We start from the raw sequence: 17,658 nt of genomic DNA, 5'->3' as shown, positions 1-17,658 counted from the left end.
TTTTTTTTTTTTTTTTTTTTTGCGTTACATGCTCTTTCCTATAAATTCTCTCACAAGTACCAGATTTTCCACAAGGAGTTCCTACACTCCCACCATCGGATAAATTGAAATGCCCATCGACTCTCAAAACCCTCCCATGATTCTGATTGTATTGGATCGATATGACAATCCTAGAGGGGTGAATAGGGTTTCAATCATGTAATTATTAAATTTTTTTTTTTTTAATAACAATAAAGCTTATACCATGCAATAAAACATAACAATAATTTAGAATTTAAATAGGAAAAGGGTTAGAAAATATAACACCTTAGTTTTATAGTGGTTCGGTCAAACTCGACCTACTCCACTCCCCAAGCGCCTCTACGGAATTTGAATAAAATTTTCTGACTCTTTATCAGAGCCCAACTGCTACACCGCTCTTTTTACGAGTGCAAGAGCAAACTCAAACCTTTCCACGGCTCAGGATCAAACCGGTACACCACTCTTTTTACGAGTTCAAGAGCAAACTCAATCCTTTCCATGGCTCAGAATCAAACTGGTACACTGCTCTTTTTACGAGTTCAAGAGCAAACTCAATCCTTTCAACGACTCAAGATCAAATCGGTACAACTGTCTGAAATTTTATAGAAACACACCACACCACAACTCTCTGAAGTAGTAGATTTACAATTTTCTCACACTACAATAGACATCTCTCTCAGACTAAATGAACAAGAAATAAAATTGGAAACTTGTAGAGAGCAACAATGGAGGCTTTTTAAAAAAAGTTTAAATTGAGGAAACTATGGAGCTTGAGTTTCTGAAATGTTCTGTGTGTTGTTCTAAGAAATATGAAGAAGTGATGAGTTTAAATAGTAATCAAATTGCAAAAATAGGAATTGATACAGACCACTAAAACGCGACCAAAATAATATTGATTTATTTTTAAATTTATCATAAAAAAAAATTATAGACCACATGTTTCATTTATATATATATATATATAACCTATTTAAATGTAATAATATAATAAAAAAATGTTAATGAAAACGATGTGAGTAACCATTTAAAAGTAATGGAATAGTTTTATAAATCTAACTGATATCATTATAATTTTATAATTCAAATAATTTTTTTGGAAACTTTTGTAAATGTAATTGAAATGATTTTATAATTCAAATATGTAAATGAAATCATTATAATTTCTTTCCCAGGAAAAGTAACGGAAAACTTTTATAAATGTAATTGAAATGATTTTATAATTCAAATACTCCTCTTTTAATTCAAAAGTAGTGGAAAACTGTTATATATGTAATTGAAAACTTCACCATTTGTTGCTCTATCAAAGTTCTAAATGTCATACTTCGATTGGTCTATGATGTCAATTTTGTTGCTGGTCCAGGATGTCAATTTTGTCACCACATCATCAATTTTATCACCACATCATCACGTCAGTATCTTGTTTTGAATTTGATTGGTCCATGATGTCAATTTTGTCGCCACATCATCACGTCAGGTATCTTATTTTGACTGAAACTTCTTCGTTTTATCTCTAATTTGAGTGAATCAAAAAAGACTTTGAAATCGTTATTCCCAACCTTACACTGTGGACAAAATACTGAGAATTGTTAATAATTGAAGGTAAGTTTGTTATCATAAAAAAAATTAATTAATTAATTAAAATTAATTAATTGGAGATTAAGGCCAAAAAGCCAACAAAACTATCACCAACAAATGCAACTGACGAGGAACTCGTCCAACATTTCCAAATCTGTCATTCATTGTAGGAACTAGACCACCAAAAACCAAAAAGCGTAATAAAGAACAACAGACCTAGAAAACTAACACTGGCAACCTTCTTAGTTCTTCCCACAGCCTTCTTACTCTCATTCTTTTTACTCCTAGCTGTTGAAGTAGGTTGTTGGGGCTTTAATCTAGGAATATGAACTAGAGGGACCTGAGACCCTTGAGGTTTAACAACATAAGGAGCACATGGCACCATGGATATGACATTGGAGGCATTAAGAGATGTGGGTACATACCAGGAGGAGGAAGCTGACACATACCACAACCACTCAGCTGCTGTCTCAGAGCTGCTCAGCCAACATATACGATACCTTATTATTCAATCCAGCAATGGTTGAATGCATGATTCTCACTTTGTCCTCCAACTCCTCCACATATTGTTTTTTCCTTTTCCTGGATAGCTGCGCACTCTCTCGATTCCTAATCAACCTCACCTTCCTCTTCTCTTCGTCCTCATTTACAGCACAGGAATTCAATTGGGGATTGGTAGTTTCTGCCGGAACAAATGACCTTTGATATTTGGAAGATCTCAAATCCGCGTTACCTTCATTCTGTTCTTTCTTCCTCTTTGTCATACAAAATTTCCCTATTTCTTCTGATTTAATCTTCTGTTCGACAATAACATCATAATAATCTGCATTAGAAGATAGGCAATTCATTCCCTCAGAGACGCCAGAATCAAAATTTTCAGAACCCGAGCCTTGAGACGATGTTGGCTCGCCTGAGAATTCATGATCACTACCATCGCTACCATGCTCTGGGGAAGGACAATTTACAATCTTCACTCTTTGAGTTTCATCCACCAGAATGAGTCGAAAAACACTCGCTATCTGCAATTCTTAATTCAAAAGATTGATAGTTTAGAAACTTACCTTCATCGGGGGACTCCTTGCATAAAACCACAGAGCTCCTGGATCCTGGAGAGCATGCAGGGTTGCAAACACAAACAGTAGCGCCCCCAACAGCTTCTTGGTCAGCCATGATAATGAATTCTTCAAGCTTTGCAGACATATTTGATAGTTTCTTTGCTTCTTCTGCTTCCTGTTGGGCTTGCTTTTTGTGTGATTCAGATGCACTCAGTTGATCACTCGTTTTCTTCAGTTCCTCCTAGAGTTGAGAAAGTCATGATTCCAATTCAGCCGCTTTGTTGGGCCCTTTACTGTTCTTTTGACAATGTGGACGAAGATCTGATAGAACAGTTTCGTTTCCAATTGTATGATAAGAACAACCAGAATCGACAATCCATTCTTCATTGTAGTCTATAAAGACATGAGCATTTGCAGAGACATCATCTTGATGTACGGCTGAAGTCACATTTGTTGGCTAGTCAAGAACCTCAATAGCTAAGTAGTGTTCCCAAATTGAATCCGAAGAACTTTTACTTTCATGTACAGCATTAGCTTCTGATTCCTACATTTTAACTCGGCAATTTGGCTTAATATGGCCTGGCTTTCCACAACGATGACACACCACTTTCACCCGACAATCTCGTTTAAAATGGCCAGGTTTTCCACACTTGTAACAAGCTTTAAATGGCTTCTTTGACGACTCCTCAGTTCTGAATTGATTCTCATTGCTTGATGAAACCTTTGAATGAAAATTCTGTCTCCTTTGATCTTTGACAGACAACACATTTTCTAAATTTTGGGAAAGCTTGTTGTTGCTAGTCATTTGCTTAATCAAAACTTCGTGATTCGAAAGCAAATTCTCCAATTCAATAACTGTAAGCTGATTTGCCTACCCTTATATCGAGGAAACAAAGGGCATAAAGTCTTTTCGTAATCCAAGAATAAGATAACGCCGTAATCGAGCATCACTCACTGGCTCCTCAACATCTAATTCTGAAATTTCAGAACACAGATTTTTCACTTTCAAGAAATATTCTTCAACAGAAAAATTACCTTGAGTTACCACAACTAATTCATTCTCTAGAAATTGTAATCGAACTGTATTTTCTTAGTGAACAGCTTTTGAAGTGTTTCTCACACTTGCTTTGGTGACTTTAAATCACGAACATGATCAATATATTCCTTGCTAATCAAAGTTCGCAAGGTAAATAAAGTTTTTCCACATTTGATCTTCCATTTTCGGCGTAATTCAGCATTCTTTGGAGTATCGGATGGAATTTCTGTGTCATCACTCTCAATTAAATCCCAATAATCTTGCCCTTGTAATAAGTTTCTATACATAACTTCCAATAATTATATTTATTGTCAACAAACTTTTCTATAGCTATACCCATAGAAGCACTTCCACCATTCATCTCAAGTAATAATATCAAACCCTGGTTATCAACTTGCTTTGATACCAACTGACACAATATCTACCACCCAAAAGTGTGAATAGATCTGAAAATATTATTAATCAAAGAAAGTTAAGAATGAGAAATAGAATTAGGATCGAAGGTTCCATCTTCATTGATATTCACAACGTTTTAAATATGATACAAACTACCAACTAATACCTACAAATCAGAAAATATAAACTACTAAATCTTGAGAATAAAATATACTACTAATCAAATCATAGAAAAAATATTAACAGATTACGAATATATAAGATATATTTCTTAACTAATATATTCTTCAAATATTAAATTTCTTGACTAATTCAAACTAACAATAAGTACGAATATCTAAGATATATTTCATAATTAATATATTATTCAAATATTAAATATTCAGACTAATTTAAACTAGCAATAAGGCACTAAATTCTGACGTTGTCAACCTTTCCGAGGCCTTTGGAACACTGGTTCACGCACGAAAGAAGTAACAGTCCAATCTCGGTTCGGTTCGTAGCCTTGTGGTTTGGTTCAAATCCGTTAAAAGAAAAAAAAAACCCAACTGCATTAGCCTAACAGCCCATTCAGCAGCTCAAGCCCAGCCCACAACCTCCAAGCCCAATTTAAAATCTATTTAACAACCAACTCATTTAAGCTCCATCCAACTAGCCCACCAAGCCCAAAGCCCAGCCCAATCCATTTCAGCTTAATAGATTTTGTACGATTTTATAATGGTTGTGATTCAAATATGAGTCCATTCCTATAAGCATTTCTTCAAGAAAAGTTTTAACCGTTACTTAATGTTTAAGCATTTTTGGGATCTCATTTAAACATGCCTCCTAACTCTTAAGTTGAATCAAGCTCTCAAGTGCCATGAGTTTAGTTTTTCTCCTTGCATGACATGATTCCATGTCGGTTCTTGCTAAGCAATGTGGGCTAAGAGGAGTATTTTCTGCAATGACTACGACCAATTCATCTCGACACCTCTTCTGTCATATAAACAGACAACAGTAGAACAATAGATGGAAATTAGGGCCAACTTGGGCCAATAAAATGAGATAATAACAATTACGTTATGAAACTAGTTCGTTAAGAACTTAGTTGATCTCGTTAGATACAAACTGTCGAGCTCAAACAAAAAAGATAGGACTTAGTATAGTCACAACCCGATTCCCACGGTTAACATGTTTCATACTATCAACCTACTCAAATCAAAATTCAACTAGTAACTTCTCTTTCGCATATTGGCTGACTAACTTTCATTGTTGCAACCTTTACATTTACTACTGAAATCCCAAGTCTCCAACTGGACCCTCTTGGCCACATGCAACCTTCTCTTTTTAGAGAATCTCACTCGTGTTGTAGCTCGACAATTTATTTTTATCCTTCTAGTTTCAAGATATGTATACGTGTATATATATATATAATTTGTTAAAATAAAAGGTGGGTTGGGGGTGGAAACGAGAACAGGGAAATTTATCCATAGCACCGATCACATTTAACTAATGTGAAAAAAATCTCTCTTTTTCTCCCTTCTCTCCCATTCTCCATTTAAACTAGAATCTCTGCTCTATTCCGGTTTGGTCTCTTCGGAGTTGAATAAAAATCTCCCATAGAGAACCTACAATACTATTAGGTTAGTGATGCGTGTAAACTAACAAAATATTTTTATATTCACTCCTACTATTCTTTACTTTTCAAATAGTACATGAGTTTCCACGTGAGATTGTGGATAGAATTTGACCTAAACCTAATGGATCTTCCATTTTTCTTATAACACGACGTTATTGAATTTTCAATTGTTTTATTGAATAAATTCGTAATTTTAAAAAAATATTGGAAGAGCGGTCAAAAACAAATTATTAAATACAAAATGCAATCAATATCAGATGAATTTGAGCTTTTAACATCTAATTTATTAATATTGGAAGAATGAGTGACCAAGGGAACTCATATTTTCTTGGAAGACAATTAAGAAGGTGAAAAAGAGTTGGATGGCTTGTAAGACCAAGAACACCATCAACCGCCTATAACACCCTTCTTCTTTTCCTTTTTCGGACCTTTTTGGATCTGGAAAGGAGAAACCAGTCTTAATCTCAAATCTTCCGCCAATTCGCCTATATAATAAAAGTTCTGTCAATGGATGAGTCTGATCTTGGTGATCGAGAGAAAAATTTTAGCTGATTTGGTGTAAATTATATTCTTCCAAACCAAGTAATTGTTAGGGTTCTTTGTTTCTGATAGTATTGCTTATTATGGGGGACGTGAAGGACAAGTTCAAGGGTTTCATGAAAAGGTTCAATAATCCCTTGTCTTCTTCTTCCTCTGCTAGTTTCAAGGGCCAGGGTAGAGTTTTAGGGTCGTCTTCTTCGGGGTCAACTACTTCCTTGCCTACCCGCCCATCGCAAAATCCCATTTCAAAGCCGAAGCCGGTTAATCCATCTTCGGATTCCCCGCTAAATTCTAAGCCCCCGGTTGCAAATTCAATTGCCAGTGCCCAAAACAGGTCAGAGCAGTCGAATAAATCGAACCCAGATCGTAATCCGGCCGACGGATTTGATCCGTTTGACTCGTTTATAACATCTGGGAAAAGATCTGGAAATGGGTATTCCTTAAATGTGTTTGAATGTCCGATTTGTGGCCAAAATTACGGGTCTGAAGAAGAGGTTTCGGTGCACGTAGATAGCTGTGTCATCGACAGTGCATCCAAAGGACCAGCAGATCTGTCCACGAACGATGCAGAATCTCTGAGTGAACTTGAGTCTTGCGTTGGCACTTTCTTATCAGGGAATCCGTCACAAAGTTCATTGGATATCGTTCTGAAGCTTTTGAGGAACATAGTTCGGGAACCAGACAATTCAAAGTTTAGGAAGATTCGTCTGAGTAATCCCAAAATTAAGGAGGCAATTGGTGAGGCTGTGGGAGGAGTGGACTTGTTGGAGTTTGTGGGTTTTAAATTGCGAGAGGAAGATGGTGAAATGTGGGCAACCATGGAGGTTCCAACAGCGGAAGAAATTAACATATTAGGTAAGGTAGTGGATTCAATTGACCGCCCAAAGCTTGATGAACAACAACAGAAACCCAGCACTGCTACTATGGCTACAACTCAGGCTGATGAACTGGTCGAACCAAAGAAAGTAGACAGACAGGTAAGGTTAACAGAGAAATCTGAACTCCTGATGCAAGAAAATATGTGTTTGTTCCCTTGGTTTGTCTCTGTTTTGAATATAAAGATTTCTAATGAACGCAATTGAGATGTTACTGAAATTGTGGTTCTGATATGAATGTTGCTAAAGGACCATAAATAGCTTTTCCTAGGATTTTTTTTTTCTCCCCTTTACTAGAATGTAGCAAGAAAAAAAAAAAAAAAAAGCTCTAACACTTAGCTACCATGAACTGATGTGCCAAGCAAGAGCCCTCTATGAATGATTAAGTGTTTTTTTATGGGTAGATAAGAGAATTCTACTCGGCGATAGTTATGTTCAATTCTCTTAATGACTTGGCTTAAGTTTTGTTCTGCCTCCCATCACCCCCTTAGTAGCTTTTCCAAGCCAGTGCATATTTAGCCCCGTTGTCAGACGTCGATGATCGATCTGTAAGAAACTGAAAGCCTAGAAACCATGTTGGAGGCAACCAGAAGAAACCAAAAGAAGTTTCTCTGGAATAGTCTAGGTGCTTAATTGGATAGGGTACAAAATGGGAGACCTTGAGCGAAAGGAAGTTGCATAAAAGCCTTCCAATTTACTCATAGATAGTTTGGACTATAATTAGTGAAAAGGAGAGGAACATTTACAAGTACACCATGTAAAAGCAATAACAGAAACAACTCAAAATGTTTATCAGAAGAGAGGGATATTTTTTATTAATTGTATGGTTGTTGCTCTCAGTTCAAAGTGACCATCAAATCTCTTATGTTAATATTTAAATATGGGTAGTTAGTAGCCATCTTGTGTTCACATTGATCTACACTTGTTTTTGTTGTTTTGTTTTTAGAAGGAAGAGGGTCAGGTAAGGAACTCTTTTACAGTATATTTTACATAGCTTTTGTTCATAACTTCCTTGGCTGATGTTTTGGATGGATGATTTATTATTTCCAGATTCGGGTATTCTTTGCTGTCCCTGAAAATATTGCAGCCAACATCGAGCTACCGGACTCGTTTTACAACCTCTCTGTTGAAGAGGTTAAAAGAGAAGCTATAATGAGGAAACAAAAGATTGCTGAATCTCAGCTTTTGGTTCCTAAATCATACAAGGAAAAACAGGCAAAAGCTGCTAGGAGGAAGTATACAAGAACAGTTATCAGAATTCAATTTCCGGATGGCGTGGTACTTCAAGGTGTTTTTTCTCCTCGGGAGCCAACAAGTGCTCTATATGAGGTTAGATACATGAACTTCAACACTGTTCTTCCATGGTAGCTAAGTGTTAGATACAAGGTTATAACTTGAACACTGTTCTTCCATGGCTCTTAGAATGTAAAATGAATGGTGTTGTGTGTTTCCATGGCAGTTTGTGAGTACAGCACTGAAGGAACCCAGTTTGGAATTTGAGTTGATACATCCCGTCGGTGTTAAGCGGCGTACGATCGCTCATTTTCCCACGGGAGAGAGAGGTAAAACGCTAGATGATGAGGAGTTAGTCCCTTCAGCTTTGGTCAAGTTTAGACCAATGGAAACAGATTCAGTTGTCTTCACAGGTTTGCGTAATGAACTCCTTGAGATCATTGAACCACTCGTAAGCGGCTCAGCTGTGGCTCCTCCTCCACAACTTTAAACCTACTTGGAACAGTGCCCCCCATTAATTTGCTTTTCTTTTGAACTTTTTAACTCTGTATACCCTTTTATGGGCAGTGGACGAAGCATTTCAGTCAATGATTAGTATGTTCGTTCCTACTAACGAGTCGGTCGAACCAAAATGAACATTTGAAGAATTAAAAACAAGATTAAGAAAGGTTTGAGAACCCTTTTTTACCATCAATGAAATGTTGTCGATATGGTTCATTATAACCAAGACATAGAACATTGAGGGAAAACATGTATTCTTTGCAATTTCTAACCATAAAAGGGTTACAAAATCTTCAAATAAAAGAATTGCATGCTTTCCTTGCTAGTAAATCCATGTATTGTAAACGATAAAAGCAAGGTACATAAAATGAATCAAAATCTGGGGGCATTGAGATTCCAAATTCCATGGAACCAAACCTCACTGTTAATGATACATCTGAGAGTGGTTTTAGTAATTGCCTTGAGCCTAAAAATATTCTTCATTACTCCAACAACATATGTGAGAGTAGCTTCTGAGGGAGTTGAGTAAATCACAAGTACCTGGCCTTGCACAATCCATCAGCCCAGTTTTGAATAGCCTTGACAACTTCTGTTAGCTTCTTCTGCAGCAGGTAAAACTTTATGAAAAGGATTAGTTCATCAATCAAACCAAAAAGTGATGTACTTACAAGATCATTGCGATTTGTAATCAAGGCTCTAATGCCATGAAAACTTCCATAAATGTATGTTATTTCCACTAATTCCAGTACTAATTCAATCTCAATCTATTTATACCCTAAACTCGGTCGGTAAAATAACCTCTTAATTTACACCTACTAACAAGCTTTGGCCGAAGGCCACTCGCACTAACCATATCAGATACAGACCAACTAATGAATACATTATAATCAACCAAACCAACACTTTAATTATTGAGAAAAAAGAAAAAAGAAAACTCCAGTTTAGCCTTCTGGTCAAGCTGGGTTTTGAACCAGCTTTGGATGCATTGCAGCATAGATAGAAGAACTAGTGTCAGGCTTCAAGTGGGAAAGGAGGTGTTGCACATCTGGACGCAGATTTTCCAAAGCTCTTCCTATAATGCCCAAAACTTCTTGTCGAGGCTTGCTATTAGCTACAACAGGCCCTCCCTGCCCCTCATAATGGACAACATGGTGCCTGATGAAAAATGACCATATGTATAAGAGTATCTTAGAGCATATAGAACAAAACATTTGAGTAAATTCTTTTCGTTGTCACTTACAGAAAGTCAATGAGGTCTGATATTTCTGCGGCTTCCACTGGTATTGATGTTTGTGTGTTCTTCCCAAATACATCCACCAATACGCTCAAAAGTGAGGAGAGAGTCTGAAGAACAATCGACCATGTATTTATACTAGTGGACAAAAGCAGCTAACAACCTTAAACAACCTTCTAACCAGCTAAGAATTTAACAACTATCAAACCAATTAGAACTAATTAACAGAAACAGCATAGGCTAAAAGGAAAGAGAACAGAAACAGAGGAGCTAACAGCTGATTTCCCCTCTTTTGCAATCAGTTTCGCTACCGTACCTGTTGCTCTAGCTAATTGTCCCTCCTTCCCAAGTGTGATTTCTATGTATGGTCGTGCCTAAGGGCATATCGGATTATGTACAGTACTCGACAGATTATGGCAGCCTATAAATAGCTTATATTTGAGACTTAAGTCTCTTAAATTTCATCTAATAAAGACTTAAAGGCTTAAAATCATATAGAATCTGTTCTTTCCAGTGGGTATAAAGAAAATTCAATAAAATATCTCGAAGTAACTTTATGCTAAACTGAAAACGTAAATTTCATTTTTGATAACTAATGTTCCTCAACATACCTTACAGAAAAGGCTATGAGCATTGGCAAGTTTGGGGAGCAGTGGACCCATAATACGGAAAACTATTCTCAGCATCGCTACTGATGTGACGGGTCTGAGATGTTTGATAATCACATGTGCCCCTTCTAGCCATTCCTGTGGGAGGTTACTAAATAAAGAGTGAAGCAGTGCAACCGTGTTACCTAAAATATGGCATCAATTTGTGAGCAGAAATGACGGTTTATGTTGTCAAATGGAATAAGGTTAATTAGTAAATAACATATAGCATACCAATAGCCGTTGAGGTATTGTCTTGTGCTGCCCATGTTGGATCCATCAACGAGTAACCAACAGCAGAGTTTAGCTCGCCTAAGGATCTTGTTGCATCAGACAGCCACCAAGTTTCTTTTATAATGCGTGATGCCTCTAGATACAACTGTACATGAAATTCTTGAGGAAGCTGCGCTAGTAGAAGACCACATGCCTGGATCATAAGGCTAGAAAGTTGTTGGCATGTATACCCACTTCGTGAAACAAAATTAGGAGTATTTATTCCAGATGCTGAGGTATTTGATCTTCCAGCATTTAAGGAGTCTGTGCTTCCTCCAGAAGGAGATGTCGGTAATGCTGATCCCTGACCCATACTGCTCGGAGCTCCATGAAAATTGTTGCTCGATTGAATTAGAGTAGGTTGTATGTTGACAACAATTTGAACCAACGATGACACAATCTGACCAGCTGAGACAGGGAGAGAAAGTAATTCTATGACTGCTGTTTCAAGAACAAGCTGAGTATATGTGCCAGGGTCCTGAATTTGATAAAATGCTTTTTGGCTCTCGGAAGCACTTGTTGCCCCCGGTGGCGTTGTCCCAGGGGCTTTGTTATGCGATGGACGCATTGAATTACTCGAAGTATCACTTGCCGTTCCAGGTTTTGATGTCTGTAAGGAAGGTATAACATTATTGACTATCCCCAACAAGAGGGTAGCAAAGTAATCCATTGGCGGGCACATGACAGGACCAGGGGAACTAATGTAATGTGGGAACGACTCAGAAAATGGAATCTGAAACAAATTTGGTGTCTGTAAGTAACAGGAATAACATATAAACAAACATATATTCATATATGTACATCACAAGTGAAAAAGGAACAGACAGAATGTTACCTTGCTGATATCAAGTACATACAAAATTCGAACAATGAGCTTGTTAGGTAGATGACCATAGAAGTATGCGAGTATATCACGAACAAATGTAAATCTAAGAGGGTGGTAGGCCAAAAAAGGAGAGTACATGGCCAATACTCTGTCAGCTTGATCTACAGCATCATTTTCAATGAGCCTATAAACTATCAATGGAATTACTGGAAGTAATCGAGCTGCAATATCGTCAAAAAATACAGGATACCTGTGACATCAAGACAGCTTTTCTAATTAAAATCCTTATAGTGCTCCCAGAAGAATAGGTGCAGAATTCTTCTGATAGATATAAAACAATGTAAGCGAACATATGAAGCGTTGAAGCTAAATTCAAAAGGACTTTATGAACGTAGTGAGCCGCACGCTAAGCAAAATTGCAACAAAACACAAGGAAAGAGCACGACCAAAGCAGGACACTCTGCAAGACAAATTAAAAAACAGAATTGGGAGCTGAAAGAAAAGTATTGGAAAAATGTCACATTCCATCCTCCCGAACTATCTCATCTGAGGAACGCTCCTATTCCTTTCTAGCCAACTAAACCACAAAATTGCCAAGCATCCGACCAGCCAAAGAACCCGACCCCTCCCACATGGATTCCATAACCACCTCTTCTAACGCCTCCTGGATGCTTGACCTCTGCTCAAAGGCTAAATTAAACTCTGGCCAAAAAACACCATCAAATACTAGTGTGATATAATTAAATTTACTATAACTCAATGTTTGAATGCTTTTTTAATGTCATTTCCCCCAAAATTAATATTTACTTACCCTTTTGGGTATTGAACAAATTTCCAAGCCCACAAGTGAAGGAAATGTTAAAGTAGTGATGTAAGTCCATTGTAACCCATGAGCTTAAGATTTTGAGTTCCGCGGTAATTTAATAATAACTAATAACCACAAAAAACTATTCAAATCCTCAGCATCACACCTGTGAAGGATATACTAGTTCGATCCTAGAACCGAAGAAGAGTGTTTCGACATAAATTTGGCAGTTGACCCTTTGCCTTCCTAAGAAGACTAACAACACAAAAGAACAATATTTTCTTACGGATTTTGAGTTCCAACAAGGATGAGCATGATTGGTGTGATCAATGAACTGGACGAAAATAGACACGAAGAAACAAGGATTTAAAAGAAAAAAAAAAAAAAAGACTTCTAACAAGTACTCCAGATACCATAACTGATGATCTGGATCACGGGAGACTTCCCATTTGGAATAAAGGAGAGTTCCCTTGGAATCCCATTTGGAATAATGCAGCTCCCATATGAAAGAAGCATCTTAACTTCTAAGACAATAACTTCAAAAGGATCTTAAGAAAACAAAGAGATATTGCAGCACGTCTAACCATGCCCTCGAAGCCAAATCATCAAATTCCTCCTATGCAACCTCCACTAACAATATCAAAACCAACTAATAAAGCAACTGAACCAATGAACTTGTCCATATTAGCTAAAGATAAGAACTGCTGCAAACAACAGAAGGACAACTTTCTTGTGACACAATCCAAACCGGACCAACTACAGCATCAGCACTAATCCCAAGGACTCCAACACCCAAGACCACTAATCTTCCAAGAATGACAACACTATTAATTTCGTGCACAATTTTTCTCTGATAATAGTGGGGGAATTTCATAAAGCTGCAAATCACATGCTTCTACAAAAGCTGAGAATTCGTCAGGTATTGAGGGTGGAGGAGGGAGAGGGTTTTCTAAGATCGGAATAGAGTCCAAATGTAGGTTAGAAGGAAAATGCTTCTTTTCAATCTCCTCTTTTTCATCTACTTGAAAGATACCAATATTGTTTGAAATCTTGAGGTTATCTTCCACAAAATGGTGAAGTTATTTGCAAAATAACCCTCTAGATATGCATCTTCTTCATGAGTAACATTCTCAATAGCATTTTGATTAATTGGATCCTCCAACGCCAAAATACTCGTTGGTTTTTTCTAGACCCTTCTTTATTGCCCTTCACTTTTTTCTTTTCCATTGTTTACCCTTGCACTTACGTATTCTTCAATTGTTCTCAATGAAAGCTAGTTTTTTTTTTTTTTTTTCTATAACAAGAAATTTCTCATTGATATGATAAAAAGAAAATGTTCAATGAGACAAAACTCCCAGGGGAGTGAAAAAAAGATAGAAATAGAAAACAGAGCAAATGAGATCGGCCGTGAAATAAAAAAAGATCAATCAAACCAAATCCCAACTCCAGAGAAATCTCGAACAGCCACCATGGTAGCCGAAAGCAAGAAAATTAAATCTTTATCAAGTTGCGTTCTTTTGACAAGTAAATATTCATTAATGCCTTAGTCGAAAAATCGAAGGCCAATATCTTAAGTAGACATTTCAAATTTGCAAACCATTCAATTCTGAAATAAGACTCTTCTCCTTTCTTTTCCTTGTAGCTTCCTGATCAGAAAACCATTCTTTAATAAGAAATTTCAGATTCCTAAGTTTGTAAGGAATAACATAAGTATCTTGAGACAAAGAATCCTCAATAGTTTTACAACAATCTGCCATATTCAACCAGGAATTCTAAAACCGAAAGGGCGAGGGACCACATACAAGACTTCCAGCTTCACTGAACTACAACCATCAATCATGAATTTTGAATTCAGCCAACGAATGGAATGAGGTAGAAGTTTTTGTTGGATTTCCTTTATATCTTTTGTAATATTGCTGTGTATTATGTAGACTTTAATTATTTATATTTGTAATATTTTTTTCATTATTGGTTGATGATATAATAATTTTTTCTACCTAGAATTCTACTGTTATATCCTTCACCGAGAAAAATGAAGCAAGCTAAAGAATTCCTACAACCAACACTATGAAAGGTAAAGGAAAACAAAAAGGAGAAAAGAGAAAAAGTAACCAGCCTTGAAATGTTCAATCCATTCATCAACAGGAAAAGGCAATCCTACTCTTTTAGTGCGAAAAAACAAAAAAGAAAAAAAAAACTAACTAATTTGTTTTTGATATCATTACAGTGTATGTTATGGATCAGATATTGATTACGACCTCTCAAAATAAAAAGTCAACTATGCAAGTCCTAGTTTTGTCACCTGTCCTTCCATGAAAGATGATTCCCAAGAGCCTTCTGTAAATCATTTCTTTTGAACGCTGCAGAGTGAAGCCAGTGTTCAGGTGAAACTCGGTTGATACAATATAGTTTGACTCGTTGTTGAAGCTCTTGCCTATCAAGTAAACTAATCTGCAATGCCTCACATGTAGGAAGACTATTAGCTAATCAAATTGCAGTTCTTTGGGTCATGCATGAAGGTATGTTATTTAATGAAGAACCTTGAAGAACTTGTTTCTTCCATAGTGATATACAATGATCAATATTTTGAATGAGTCATTTTTGCACAAAATGTACTAGGAAAGACGAGCAATCAGAAATTTGAGCTCGAGATTTACAGTGAAGTCATCAATGTACAACAAATATAGACCAATAATTATAAAAGTGATGTCGTCAATTTGGTTCTAATCCCTACCTGGGCAATGAATTTTAAATATCATTGCAGGTTAAGTTTAGGGTGAAACATATCCATATAGCACATCTGTAGTTTGTAGATAATAGAGCTTGTTTTGTTTGAAAGAATGACCGGCTTAAATTTAAATATAGAGCTTTGAATGTGTCAGACAAATATACAGAACGATATCCCCCAAATATAGTAGCACATCATTATCTGTAGTCAAAAGTAGAAGGAAAAAAAGAGGAGTTTGAAGGACATACCACTATGCGTAGAGCATTGGGATCGTCATCACGGTCAATGAAAGCTAGGAGAAGAATATCAAGAGGAAGTAATTCTTGAGTCCATACGAAAAATGAAAGATTGGCACAAACTTTAAGCAAAATATCCTGAAAGGGAAATGAGGAGGCCTTTGTAAGACATAAATAGCATTTTTTCTTCCTCCATTTCCGTCATCTGATAAATAAAACTGAATGTATATGTCAGATTAATAAAATTTCTACTTAATTAGCCGACCACTGACAATCCTCGCAAGCTGCCAAACCTAAAGTATTGTCTTAAGAATATCATCTAGACCTCATAGTACTATTGTGCAAAGACCATGGGTTGGCCGCCTAATGACTGAAAGCTACCAATTGTGAACCTCATAGCTTTTAAGGTCATTGGTGTATGTTCCAGAGGCTATCTATCAATGAGATTAGTGTCTCAGAAGTTCCTAACCATAAATATTGAAGAGTTAGGAGGTAGTCCTCCATCCAATTTATAGAAAGTGCATATAAGCTACGCCAGTATGTATATACCTGTGTGGAATGTCCATGCTGAGGCTCAATCTGAATGTGATGAAGCAGCACATCTACCATTGTGTAAATGTTAGCTGTTACTTCTTCCGGTGAGAACTCTCTCAATACCCGTGCCTAAATCGATAGATATAAAAAATCATAACATGGATGCATTGTCGAAAAATTAAAATCAAAATAGACAACGGTACTGATGTATATAAAGAGAATGGGAAGGAAATTCATACCAAGGTTGTGCAGTTAATATTTTCAGGGTGCCCTTGCATGAGTATCCATGCACCAGCACATAGATATTGTTTATGCTGCGGGAAACTATGACTGATGTAGGTTATCACATATGTCGGATCAGCTGATGGGGACAGAAGTTGGTTGCATTGGTTGATCACAGTAGTTTCTGCCTGTAAATGATGGTTAAAAGATATCAACTCACTATTATTTATTGTTCGTCTTAGGAGAGGGTTACATAAACTAGCATATTACTACACAACCCAACCATTTAATAAACCTTCGAAGCATTCTAGATACGTCAATTTTTGCTGCATCTATATCCTCTGATTGTAGAAGACGTTTAAATGATTGACCAATTAAACGTCAACTACATAACGGGTAATTTTAAGAGTTTCAAAAGACTTGTCATTCCTTCAAAATCACCCATATACGGGGATTTGATGTCAATTTTAGGGTGGGGGGAACTCAATTAGGGTAGTTAATATATGTTAAGATAAAAAACCTGTTGCCATGCTTGAATAGCTACACCTCTTTTATCTATTCTTCCAATCAACGCTTCACGAAGAACAGGTGGGAAGTATCGCAGAGTTTTTTCTGACCAAGTATGTTGGCTGGTGGCCATTGTCTGCTCTAGCATTGTTTGAAGATAAAGCAAGTGATCAGCATCAGCTATTCCTCGTGTTTTAATCAGGATAGCAAGAGTAACCACAGCTAATCGATTTAGTGTCTCTGTAAATTCAGTTGGACCCTTCAAAAACAGAAAGAGTTCAATTTCAGCCTAACAATGGAATGAAACACAATATAACTTATAATACTTCTTTGAGATCATTTTGCTCACCCACCTTCCCTTCCCTTTTCACAAAGAAAAAATCTCTTAATGAAAAAATAAGATTCATGCACAAGTTTTCAGCCAATCTAAATACTCGATGGTCTCCACGCTTTCCTTTAAGTGCAGAAATTATTTTTGTAACATCATACATCAAAGCCTTGCTTTTGCCTTCGTACCTAAAAGAGAAAAGGAATATGAGTTTAAAAAGAATGTAACATTATCACGTTGCATATAAGATATCAAAAATCTTGTATATACATCCTCATATTTAAAGCTCTACCAATGTAACTCTGAGTAAAATGTGATATACGGACATATCACCCTTTCTCGTTGTATATATCACGTCGCAAATAAGATATCAAAAATCTTGTATATTATTATTTAGAACCCTAACTTTTTTTTTTTTTTTTTTTTTTTTTTTTTTTTTTTTTTTTTTTTTTTTTTTTTTTTTTTTTT

The 17,658-nt window shown here is 36.5% G+C and overlaps 3 protein-coding genes and 1 pseudogene across 4 annotated transcripts in view; 1 reads left to right on the top strand and 3 right to left on the bottom strand.

The window, feature by feature from the left end:
- Nucleotides 1–1,981, bottom strand: part of LOC111445175 — a 20,755-nt pseudogene extending 18,774 nt beyond the window's left edge.
- Nucleotides 1,982–2,066: 85 nt separating this feature from the next.
- On the bottom strand, nucleotides 2,067–3,456 carry LOC111445174 (bZIP transcription factor 17-like). The gene is made up of 4 exons (XM_023083411.1): nucleotides 3,256–3,456; nucleotides 2,983–3,108; nucleotides 2,658–2,892; nucleotides 2,067–2,542 (listed from the first exon to the last, which is right to left on the bottom strand). The coding sequence occupies exons 1-4, from the start codon at nucleotides 3,454–3,456 to the stop codon at nucleotides 2,067–2,069; spliced, it is 1,038 nt and encodes a 345-aa protein (XP_022939179.1).
- Nucleotides 3,457–6,019: 2,563 nt separating this feature from the next.
- Nucleotides 6,020–8,962, top strand: LOC111444786 (plant UBX domain-containing protein 2-like). The gene is made up of 3 exons (XM_023082835.1): nucleotides 6,020–7,218; nucleotides 8,167–8,445; nucleotides 8,576–8,962. Exons 1-3 carry the CDS (start codon nucleotides 6,325–6,327, stop codon nucleotides 8,837–8,839), a joined length of 1,437 nt encoding a protein of 478 aa, XP_022938603.1. The 5' UTR covers nucleotides 6,020–6,324; the 3' UTR covers nucleotides 8,840–8,962.
- A 207-nt stretch (nucleotides 8,963–9,169) lies between these two features.
- LOC111444785 (mediator of RNA polymerase II transcription subunit 23) overlaps nucleotides 9,170–17,658 on the bottom strand; it is a 21,783-nt gene continuing 13,294 nt past the window's right edge. The window contains exons 11-22 of one of the 2 annotated variants that reach the window (XR_002710740.1): nucleotides 17,216–17,378; nucleotides 16,876–17,121; nucleotides 16,373–16,543; nucleotides 16,149–16,262; nucleotides 15,612–15,737; nucleotides 14,938–15,086; nucleotides 11,840–12,080; nucleotides 10,966–11,737; nucleotides 10,696–10,877; nucleotides 10,091–10,194; nucleotides 9,519–10,005; nucleotides 9,170–9,452 (exon numbers count right to left, since the gene is read on the bottom strand). Coding sequence is in view for 1 of the 2 variants with exons in the window: in XM_023082833.1 (XP_022938601.1) it covers nucleotides 9,804–10,005; nucleotides 10,091–10,194; nucleotides 10,696–10,877; nucleotides 10,966–11,737; nucleotides 11,840–12,080; nucleotides 14,938–15,086; nucleotides 15,612–15,737; nucleotides 16,149–16,262; nucleotides 16,373–16,543; nucleotides 16,876–17,121; nucleotides 17,216–17,378 (2,470 nt within the window). In the remaining variant the exon portion in view is untranslated. Of the gene's footprint in view, nucleotides 10,006–10,090; nucleotides 10,195–10,695; nucleotides 10,878–10,965; nucleotides 11,738–11,839; nucleotides 12,081–14,937; nucleotides 15,087–15,611; nucleotides 15,738–16,148; nucleotides 16,263–16,372; nucleotides 16,544–16,875; nucleotides 17,122–17,215; nucleotides 17,379–17,658 lie in introns of both variants that reach the window. The other variant, XM_023082833.1, reaches the window with a different exon arrangement.

The sequence above is a fragment of the Cucurbita moschata genome, unplaced genomic scaffold (genome assembly GCF_002738365.1).
Source record: "Cucurbita moschata cultivar Rifu unplaced genomic scaffold, Cmos_1.0 Cmo_Scf00007, whole genome shotgun sequence".
NCBI lineage: Eukaryota > Viridiplantae > Streptophyta > Magnoliopsida > Cucurbitales > Cucurbitaceae > Cucurbita > Cucurbita moschata.
This window is presented reverse-complemented; position numbering and strand designations above follow the sequence as displayed.